We start from the raw sequence: 11,470 nt of genomic DNA, 5'->3' as shown, positions 1-11,470 counted from the left end.
TTTGACCTCACCCTCTTTACCCTCAACCAGGATACCAAGATACAAGTGCCTGCTTCCTCATATTCATTTTGTTAAACTGTTAGTTGTCCAAAGGAGTCACACCACTGGAATTCTGTGCTGCAAATCCTGTACTTTAGTGAATACATTCATGTTTATATGCATACGAACCTATATGTTCACTTATTTATTTATTCTTTCATTTATTTATTTTTTCATTTTATGTTGATCCTAGGGCTTGAACTCAGGGCCTGAACAACTGTCCTTAAGCTTTTTTTTTTTGCTCAAGGCTAATGCTTTGCCATGGAGCCACAGTTTTTTTTTTTTTTTTGTCGGTTGTGGGGCTTGAACTCTGGATCTGGGTGCTGTCCCTGTGCTCTTCAGCTCAAGGCGAGTGCTCTACCGCTTGAGCCACAGCGCCACTTCAAGTTTTCTAGTGGTTAATTGGAGATAAGAGTCTCATGGACTTTCCTGCCTGGGCTGACTTTGAACCATGATCCTCAGATCTCAGCCTCCTGAGTAGCTAGATTACAGGCATGAGCTACTGGCGCCTGGCTGGAACCACAGTTTTTTGGGTGGTTAAATAGAACTAAGAATCTCGTGGAAGCTGGGTGCTGGTGACACACACCTGTAATCCTAGCTACCCTGCAGGCTGAGATCTGAAGATCATGGTTTGAAGCCAGCCTGGCCAAGAAAGTCCATGTAACTCTTATCCATTTAACTACAGAAAACTGGAAGTGGTGTTGTGGCTCAAGCAGTAGAGTGCTAACCTTGAGCAGAAAAGCTCAGGGGCAGTACTCAGGCCTTGAGTCCAAGCCCTACAGCAGACCACCACCACTACCAACAACAAAGAAACACTGTTTGGTTCTTTCCTGGCAGGTTGGATGCTGGTCCTGGGGAATGAGAGAGGGAAGAGGAAAGCTTACATGGTTGCTGTTGGAATGACTCTTTGCAGCCTCAGTGGAAGAGCCGAGGGTTAATGATGGACTGGGGAAGCTGACTTCAGAGGCAGCGAGGGGAAGGCATGCTCCCGTCTGGACCATGGCTGTTGTTGGTGAGGGGTAGGAGGGGCCCAAGGCAGGGTTTATCTCATCCCATCCCTCCCTGCACCTCATCAAAGCAAGGATCTCCTGTCCCAGAACTCTGTAACCTCCAGACCCTGAGAACATCCCCTCAATCCTAGCCTGAAGACTGCTGTGGCTAGAGATCCAGGGCCAATGCCGTCACTTGCTTACTGTGTGACCTTGGGTGGAGTCACGCCTCCCCCATCACCTGAGAGCCTGGCTTCTGGCACAGATATGTGTTTCCAGATGGGTAGGATAAGTGAGAAGAAAGCATTGGAATATGATAAACTCCTTGGAAGAAATCCTCAAGTGTCTCCCCCGCTTTTTTTAACATGCTCTATTTTTAAAATTAAAATTTAATCTTTATTTGTTTTGGTTTTAAAGTTTTTATTTTGAAAAATAGTAGAATTTTAATTATTAAGTAGTTGTACAAAGCACTTTTGGTTTTTGAGACAAGGTCTTGTCATGTATCCCAGGCTGGCTCTGAAGTCCTGTCTCAGCCTTCAGAGTGCTGGAATTATAATCACAAACTACCATGCCCATGTTTCCTATGTGTTTTAGAAGGAACTCAAAGATCAGTTATCTCTTGGTATATAAAGGAGATTGGTTTTTCAGATGTTCAAATCTCTTATATAGAAAATAATATTCACATATAAATGCACATAACTCCTGTATACTTCCCTGTATTTTTTCAGTCATCTTTAGGTTGCTTAAACTAACTAATACAATGTAGAGGGCATGGAAATAGCTGTTGTACTATATTGTTTTAGGAATAACAAAGAAAAAACTCTATATTTGTTCAGGACAGATAGAAGTTATTTCCCCCCTCTGTGTGAATATTTTCCATTAATTATTGTGAAAGCAGCACCCACAGATATGGAAACGTGAAAGATCTGGAAGGGGGTAGGGTTTTCTGTAGTCTCCGAATGAGCCCCCATTTCTCCTAGTCCCAGTTTCTTCCTCTGCCTTCCAGAGTGTGGTGTGAAGTGGGTAACAATCCTCTGGTGGGTGGGGGGCGCTGTGGCTTTAGGCTGGGATAAGATTGTAGGTAGATGGGTGGCTACAAGATTGTGCTGAGGGCTGGGAAGGTGGCTCAGTGGTAGAGCACTTGCCTTGCATGCTCGAGGCCCTGGGTTCGATTCCTCTGCACCACATAAGCAAAAAGAAAAAAAGCCAGAAGTGGCACTGTGGCTCAAGTGGTAGAGCGCTAGCCTTGAGCTGAAGAGCTGAGGGACAGTGCCCAGGCCCAGAGTTCAGCCTCCACGACCGGACCCAGAAAAAAAAAAAAGATTGTGCTGAATTATTTACTATAGCTAAGGTATGCAATCAACCCATATACCCCTCAGTGGACAAAGGGATCAAGAAAAGATGGTATCATACACAATGGACTTCCATGCTTCCATCAGAAAAAATGGCATTGCTGCATTCATAAGGAAATGGAAAGCCATATTAAGCAAAGTAAGCGGACCCAAAGAAACATAAGCTGTATGGTTTCCCTCATTTATAATAACCAGAACATGTCTATAAATCTGCAAGTTAATCCAATGGATAGTAAAAGACAAATACACTTGGCCATGATTAATTAAACAGCACTCTAAGCATTTGCACAGTGAGAACAAAGGAGGATATTCTTAGGAGAGGATCATAGTGGCTCAATAGCTATGTGCATATGACCATATCAAACGATGCTTATTGAAATGAATTCCAAAAAATGGAAATAAGAGGCTTTTTTATTGCACTCTTTGCAGTTATTTCTTTGTCCCTCTTTTTGTTTCCTTTGGCTTATTCCCTGTTGTCACTGTTTTTGATTTCTGTACCCTTTGTCTTATATATCAGCCTGACTTGGGGGAATGGAATGGGAATCAGAGAAATGGTAGAATAAAAGGGTGAACCAATTCAACAGTGACGCTCACTAGACACTATGTTGGAAATGAACTTTACAACTTGGGGAAGGAAGGGTGTGTGTGTGTGTGGAAGCCGGAAAAAATGAAGGAGGAGGTAAGACTGTTCAAAAAGAAATGTACTCATTACCTAACTTACATAAAACAAATGAAATAAAACAAATTAAAAAAGATAGAAAAAAAGAGATCATGCTGAATTTCGTTTCTGCATCAGAGATCAAGAACATGGGCCGTTTACTCCTTTTAGAGGTCCTGGAACTTGGTCCCAAGACAGATGACAAGTGACTGACAACTGTCTGGGCCCCTGGGGGGGCCTCTCTTTAAAGGGCTATTCCCTCTCTGCCCCAGGTGGGAGCCTTTGACAGGGCTTTGGGAGCACAGCGGGGCCTTTGTGCCAGGTCGGCACCACCCCCTGGCAGGCCCCTCCCCGCTGGCAGGCTCAGCCTTTACCTGCCCGGCCCCTGCCACCTCTCACCACTCCGCCTGGCTGCCGGTAGCTCTGCCTGGCTCCTCATTCTGCTCCTGAAGCAGCAGCTGCAGCGCAGCCTTGCAGCGCTTACCTGTTGTCCTGGAGTTCCCTCCTTCTTTTCCCCCGGGCTGGGGGGCTTATCATTAGCCCCACCTGTTGTCCTGGGGTCCCCTCCTACCCTTCCCCCCCGGGGAGGCTGTATAAGGAGCTTGTTTGTCGGGGTGGACGGACCGGGAGGGACCTATCTCCACCATCTCCGCCATGGACAGCAGCACCTGGAGCCCCACGGCCACCCCTGCACCTATCCCGACCCACGAGCGCATCCGCAATGCCGCCGACATCTCTGTGATCGTCATCTACTTCTTGGTGGTGATGGCTGTGGGAATATGGGTATGTGCGGCGTGAGGGTCCCCGGGTGGGATGAGGGGAGGGGGGCAGCCGGGAGAAGCTGTGGCCTGGCTGAGCTGTAAGGCATTAATGGCTTGTGCAGAGAGGGGGTGTGGGAATGCTTTGGGAAAGGGGAGAGGAGGCTAAGGGTATAGGGTGAAGGAATGGTTGTTGTTGTTGCTATTATTATTATTTGTGGGGTTTCAACCCAGGGCCTGGACACTTGCTGTCCTTGAGCTTTTTTTTTTGGCTCAAGGCTAGAGCTCTACCACTTTGAGTTAATTGGAGATAAGAATCTTCTGGACATTCCTGCCTAGGCTGGCTTTGAACCGGATCCTCAGATCTCAGCCTCCTGAATAGCTAGGATTACAGGCATGAGCCACCAGCACTGGGCCAGAAGTGTTATTATTTTTGGAGGGGGACAAGCAAAGGTGAACAGAAGATTTAAGGGTGCTGAGGGGAGCCTGCCAGGAAGGCCCCAGGAGATCTGGAGAGCAGGAGGGGGCTGACCGGCAGGCAGAAGATTGCATGCAAGGGGAGAAAAAGGAAGGGCTGGGGGCAGATTTGAGCTGCAGGGGTGGTCCCTTTGGGAGCCCTCATAGAAAGCCCATTTCCCATGGGAGAGAAGGAGCTCTGGAGCCACAAAGTCCCAGCCTCAGCCAGTTTATGGAGAATGCGGATCACGCATCCAGCTACTGCTGAAGGCTGACCCATCCACTGGAGTTAAAAGATGGGGAAACTGGGTGGAGTATTAGGAGAAGGAAGACTTGAGGATGGCCAGGTGCTGGGAAGGGTGGGGAAGGAAAGAGGGGGGAGGGCAGAGAGGAGAGGAGAGGAAAATGTCTATGTCTTCCTTGAGACTTGGGACATAACAAACCTGAGAAACTTGTTCTCAGTTACTGGGGACTTGGAACGCTCATTAATGACAGATAGTGGCACACCCAACCACTAGAAAACAGGTGTGAATATTCCAGGGGTTGTCCTGAAGGGGAGAATGGCAGGCAGACAGGTTGCTGGCACAGCCGGCTGGTGCATTGAACTCTACGCTTAGAGCAGAGGATGGTGGACTTTAACCCTTCCATGGCCTGGAGCTTGTTTTCAAGGATAAAATGATGTGGAAGTATTGAAGTATTTCACCAATTCCATCAGTATTCTCAGCTTTCCTGACACGGAGGAAAATGTCCATCTAGGAACAAGACTACTTTCCTTCTCTCTCCCTCCCTCTTTTTTGTGCTCTCTCTCTCTCTCTCTCTTTCTGGTCTTGAGCTCAAGGCCTGGGTACTTACTGTCTCTGAGATTTGTGCTCAAGGCTGGTACTCTGCCACTTGAGCCACAGTTCTACTTCTGGCCTTTTGCTGGTTCATGGGAGATAAGAGTCTCACAAACTTTCCTGCCTGGGCTGGCTTTGAACTGTGATCCTTAGAGCTCAGCCTTTTGACTAGCTGGGATTACAGGTGTGAGCTAACATGGCCGCTGGCAAGACAACTTACATTTAATAACAGCTTTCACATAGTTTAAACCAAGAGATGTAGAGTCACTTTCTGCAGCCTCAGTTTACCCAATTGTGAATTAGGTTGGGCACCATCACTTCTATTCTTAGGACTTGCCAAGGATGTTATGAGAATTTTCAGAGATGGATTAAACAAGTCTTTTGTGAACTCTAGGAATGAAAACTCACAAACAAACAAGCAGCAGCAGCAACAACAACAAAAACTATTGCTGCCTGGTTCTGGGGGCTCAGGTCTGTCTTCAGTCTTAGCTACTTAGGAGGCTGAGATCTGAAGATCACAGTTTAAAGCTATCCTGAACAGAAAAGTCTGAGACTCTTATCTCCAATTAAACAGCAAAAGTTGATGTGGCTAAAGTGTTAGACTGCCTACCTTGAGAAAAAAATAAAGCAAGAATGTGGGGCCCTGAGTTCAAGTCCCAGTACTGACACAAAAATACAAAACAATGAACAGGTATGATATAGAGTCTGAATAATTGTCATTTTAAGTAAAATGGGCAAAAGCAATAAGCAGTCAGCATCTTCACACAATGCCACAAGACAGGGAAGACAGGAATGCAAGTCTCTATTTAATAGATGAAAAAATTAAACCCCTGAGTGGTTGGGATTTGCTTTAGATTTTGCAATAGATATCCTGGTACTAGAGTCCAGGGAATTTGACCCCCGGTTTTCTTTCTTTTTCTTTTATTTTGTCAGTTGTGGGGCTTGAACTCAGGGCCTGGGCACTCTTCCTGAGCTCGTTTGATGAAGGCTAGCGCTCTACCACTTTGAGCCACAGCTTCACTTTCAGTTTTTAAGTGTTAATTGGAGATAATCCCACGGGAACTTTTCTGCCTGGGTTAGCTTTGAATGGTGATCCCTAGATCTCAGTCTCCTGAGTAGCTAGGATTACAGGCATGAGCCACCAGCAACTGGCAACAGTCATCCTTTTTGCCTTTTTTGGGGGTTGTGTGGTTTTGAACTAAGGGCCTTGTGCTTTCACTTGGCTTTTTACTCAAGGTTGGTGCTCTACTACTTGAGCTCTACTTCTGGATTTTTGCTGGCTAATTGGAGATAAGAGTCTCTCACATTTGTCTGCCCAGGCTGGCTTCAAACTGCAATCCTCAGATCTCAGCCTCCTGAGTAGCTAGGATTACAGGTGTGTACTACTAGCTGCCGCCGCCGCCTCCTCCTCTTCTTCCTCTTCTTCTTCTTCTTCCTCCTCCTCTTCATCTTCTTCTCCTTCTTCTCCTCCTCTTCTTTCTTTCTCTCTCTCTTTCTTTGGAAAGCATTCTCTTTTGCTTTTTTCCTACCCCTGCCTTCAAGTTACTGTTTAAGTCATGTCAGATTCCTTCTTTCCTTACCTATCTTCATAAAGATGGAGGCTTGAAGTTTTATTGACTTTAACTCTCTTCATCCTGCACTTACACTTATTTATTTTTATATTTTTAAAATTTAGCATCAATTAGTTTTATTAATTAATTTCATTTTGGTATGTCTATATATATGCACAATGAACCTTGACCAGGCTCAACTCTTTCTGTCACTGCCTTTCTCCTCCCTTCCACATTCCCTAAATCAAACATCTCTTTTGTGAACCATGTGACAAAGTCATTTTACTCAGTTATGAACAGACTTCACATGAGTATATCTAGCAGAAATTTTCTTCAGTGGCACAATTCCCATTTTCAGGCGGCAGTGACTGACAGGAAGTCCTTCCTAGCACTCAACTCAGACCTGACCTTTATTTTTTATTTTATTTTATTTTTTTGGGTCCTGTCGTGGGCCTGAACTCTGGGCCTGGGTACTGTCCCTCAGCTCTTCAGCTCAAGGCTAGCGCTCTACCACTTGAGCCACAGTGCCACTTCCGGCCTTTTTTTTCTGCTTATGTGGTGCTGAGGAATCGAACCCAGGGCCTTGAGCGTGCAAGGCAAGCGCTCTACCACTGAGCTACCTTCCCAGCCCATGACCTTTATTGTTATTCATTCATTCATTCGTTCATTCATTCATTCATGCTGGTCCTGGACCTTGAACTATGAGCCTGGGTGCTACCCCTAAGCTCCTTTTGCTCAAGGCTAGCCCTCTACCACTTCGGCTACAACAGCACTACTGCTAGCTTTTTCTGTGATTCATTGGAGATACGAGTCTCACAGACTTTCCTTCCCAGGCTGGCTTTGAATGGTGATCATCTGATCTCAGCCTCTAGCTAGATTACAGATGTGAGCCTCTGGTACCTGGCTCTCTCACTTTATATATTGGAAGAAAACAGCTATACGCAAGTCTTCTTCAGGCGCAATTTCTTTATTTTCTTCACTGGTTCTTCATTTAAACAGAAGTTTGAGATTTCTTCCTTTAGCTCCATGATTTTGTTATTTCACTGAGGAAAAAAAATAACCTCCAAAAACATCGTGAGTCAATAGTTCTGCAAAAGAAGAGCACAGGAAGCCTTTACTCTTTGCGATTGTGATTTCCTTCTCACCCAGCTCAAGGGTGGATAAGTGAATCTCCTGTCTTGATTTACAGAGGGAGATTTGGAATCTCCTTTGTACCACTCTTGATCATGAGACAACATCTTTCTGGGTGCATTTACTGGGTCTTTTTTTTGTTGTTATTGTCAGTCGTGGGGCTTGAACTCTGGGCTTGGGTGCTAACCTTGTACTCTTCAGCTCAAGGTGAGCACTCTACCGCTTGAGCCACAGCATCACTTCCGGTTTTCTAGTGGTTAATTGGAGATATGAGTCTCATGGACTTTTCTGCCTGGCTGGCTTTGAACCATGATCCTCAGATCTCAGCCTCCTGAGTAGCTAGGATTACAAGCATGAGCCACCGGCACCCAGCATTTTCTGGGTCTTATTAGAGATTAAAAATATAGTAATATGGTTACACAAAGTAAAACAACAACAATAAAGAACTAAAGGCTTTGAAGGTAGAAATGGAGTTCTCAGGGTGTTCAGAGGAGGGAGGTTATTTGTGCTTGGAGGACACAGAGGAGATTTCCCTGGGAGAATTCAGGTAACTGTTCACAAGGAAGGTGGCATTTCAGGGTAGGGAGGACCTGGACTTGGAGAGATGATAAGATGATCATTCTACAGAATCCTCACATCTCCTTACTTTTGTCCAGCTCTAAGACTTTTTTTTTTGGATCAATTGTGAGGCTTGAACTTAGAGCCTGGATTCTGTCCTGGAACTTTCCTAGCACTCTACCATTTTGAGCCACAGTACCACTTCTGGTTTTCGGATGGTTAATTGGAGAGAAGAGTCTAATGGACTTTCCTAACCAAGCTGGCTTCAAACCTTGACTCCTCAGATCTCAGCCTCCTGAGTACCTAGGTTATAGACATGAGCCACCAGCACCTGACCCTAAGCTCTTTCCTGAATTATTCCAGCTTCACACTCTAAACTCTGTTCTCACATCTTTTTCCAAGTTTTACATTACCAAGACCAGCTGAGAAATATTTGCATATGGGTCCCAAGCCCACTTTTTCCGTCTTTCCAACCATGACTGGTATTAATCAACCTTCTTGGACTTTAGACCTTTCCCCTGCCAACTGCTGGAGGGTGAGTTTTTAAGGTTTATTTCTGTTTCTTCTCTAGATGCCTTTTCTACTTCTTAGATATTTTGTTCATCTTGCTATTCCCAGGAAAACTACTACAAGCTTTCAGAATATACACTGAGGAAGGGACAACCCTGCCAGATGTTGAGAAAGTCTTGAGACATGCTCTTCCTGCTTTCTAGGATGCAGTGGTACCCAGAATATCTGTTGACTGATTGCATGTAGAAAGCTCCTGCTTTGTGTCCTTCAATCTGAACTCTAGCAGATCTGCCACCTGTTGCAGGCATGTTTGCTGTGTTTATAATTGCCTGAAATGTCACCATCAGAGGTGAATTCCTTTGGATCAGTGATGTTCTTTAGCTTCTGTGATCCCTTTGGAAGATACAAACACAACTGATACAGTCAAATTACCAATCCATGATTTTCATGAGCCTTCTTGAATGCCTGCTATTGACCGGTGTAGTCAATTGCTAAAGATTAGCTAGCATCAAAAAGAGAGGAAGGGTGAAGAAGGCTAGAGACCTAAGGTAGAGGCACTGCCCCTATTTTGTTCTGGAACACTAGGTCTGGGCCTGAGTATGACTTGGATCAGGAATAAACCACAGGCTGATAGACAACAATTCCATGACAGGCAAAACTACCATGAGAAGTTTTGGTCATCATGTATTAATGATATAAGCCATTTTTTTCTTACTTCCAAATTTCAGTGGCTCCCTGTGGCATGTGAAAAAATCCTTCCTTTGCTTCCCCCCCCTCCTTCCCTCCCTCCCTCCTTTCTTCCTTCCTTCCTTTCTTCCTTCCTTCCTTCCTTCCTTCCTTCCTCTCTCTCTCTCTCTTTCTTTCTTTCTCGTAGCATTAGAGATCCTATGTGTAGTGTCACTTCTCTGCCTCTCCTCCACTCTTGTGTGACAGCCAGTTCCAGCGGCTGACATTCTGCCAACACTCTTATACTAGTTACAATCAGTTGCAGAGTAAGGATTCCTGAAAGTTCCTACCATCTCTCAGGGTAAAAGCTTTGAATTGGGTTTGAATGTCTGGTCCTCTAGGTTATATTTATATGAGCCCTTTGCATTCTTATGGCATTTTTCACTTTTTTTTTTGTACTGGGGTTTGAACTCAGGGCTTTTGTGCTGTCCCTTATCCTTTTCTTCTCAAGGCTAGTGCTCACTATAACTTAAGCTACAGCTCCTCTTACAGATTTTTGCTGGCTAATTGGAGATAAGAGTCTCACCAATTTTTCCTGCCTGGGCTAGCTTTAACCTCAATCTTCAGAGCTTGGCCTCTTAAGTAGCTAGGATTACAGGCATGAGAAAAATAGCACTTGGCCATTTTCATGTTTTTGATGTCAGCTTTGTAGAGACATAATTAATATACCAAATAGTATTTTTTTGAGGTGGTGGTACTGGATATTGAACCCAGGGCCTCATCTATGGTAGGCAAATAATCATTTGAGCTATGCTACCAGCCTCTGTTTTGTTCTTTTGCTGCTTAGCTAGACTTTTGCTCATGTACCTGGGATTGGCTTCAGATTCTCAAACCTCCTGGCTCTGCCTTTCAGTAGCTGGGATTACAGGTGATACATACCACCACATGCAGCCCCATCTAGTACTTTTTAAAAGGGTGATAGTTTATTAGGTACTTTGATATGCTTGTAAGAATGCATATAAAAATATTTTATCCCTTGTTTCACACATGAGCAAATAGATCTAGGTGGAGTGATTGGCTTGAAGCCCCATGGTAAGCTAATTGCAGTGCTAGCTGTCCAGCAAATTGTTCAAGACTTTTGAATCTCAGTTTCCTTGTAGGCCCCTGCCTCTTAGAGCTGACTGTGGTTGAGTCTCCAGAAAAATGAGGAATGTGCAAATGTTTCAGAAAACAGAGTGGGTTACAGGAAGTACCAGCGTGTGGGGAGGTATGTCCTTTTGCAGGACAAGGTCACTCTTCTGGTTTTCTATTAAAATTTTGATTCTTTCTTCCTCAGGCTATGGTTTCTTCTAACCGAGGAACTGTTGGAGGTTTCTTCTTGGCAGGCCGCAGTATGGTTTGGTGGCCGGTAAGTTTTTTTTTTTTTTTTCCCCTGAGATGTTTGACTATAAGACTTCCTTTACAGACCCATTTTCTTGTTGGCATTGGGTGATGGTTATTCTTTCTTCTCATCTGGACACTTGATAATGGGTCTTCTGCTCAGCAGATCTCTAGTACATCCTTAATTTCTTTTTTTCTTTTAGTACTTTAAATATACTCTTCTTGAGGTAAAGATTTTTTTGTTTTGCTTTATTTAACCTATTTTACTTGGCATAATTTCTGACATGTAACTAGAGACATTTTATTAAAAATGAATAAAACACTTAAAAATAAGATAAATCATTTGAAAATTTCTAAACTCTTAGAAAATGAAAAATATAGTTTTGAATAACCCATGACTTGGAGAGTAAATTTCTTTTCTTCCTTTCATTTGCCAATCCTGATGCTTGAACTCAGGGCCTGGGCACTGTCCTTGAGCTTCTTTTGCTCAAGGCTAGCACTCTACCACTTGAGCCACAGCACCACTTCCAGCTTTTTCTGTGTATGTGGTACTGAGGAATTGAACCCAGGGCTTCATGCATGCTAGG

At 44.4% G+C, this 11,470-nt stretch overlaps 1 protein-coding gene across 1 annotated transcript in view; it reads left to right on the top strand.

Moving 5' to 3' along the window:
• The first annotated feature begins 3,597 nt into the window (after positions 1-3,597).
• Positions 3,598-11,470, top strand: part of Slc5a1 (solute carrier family 5 (sodium/glucose cotransporter), member 1) — a 68,141-nt gene continuing 60,268 nt past the window's right edge. The window contains exons 1-2 of the mRNA XM_013014251.1: positions 3,598-3,821; positions 10,840-10,911. Coding sequence (XP_012869705.1) covers positions 3,693-3,821; positions 10,840-10,911 — 201 coding nt within the window. The 5' untranslated portion in view covers positions 3,598-3,692. The remainder of the gene's footprint in view (positions 3,822-10,839; positions 10,912-11,470) is intronic.

The sequence above is a fragment of the Dipodomys ordii genome, unplaced genomic scaffold (assembly GCF_000151885.1).
Source record: "Dipodomys ordii isolate 6190 unplaced genomic scaffold, Dord_2.0 Scaffold23, whole genome shotgun sequence".
In the NCBI taxonomy this organism is placed as follows: domain Eukaryota; kingdom Metazoa; phylum Chordata; class Mammalia; order Rodentia; family Heteromyidae; genus Dipodomys; species Dipodomys ordii.
This window is presented reverse-complemented; position numbering and strand designations above follow the sequence as displayed.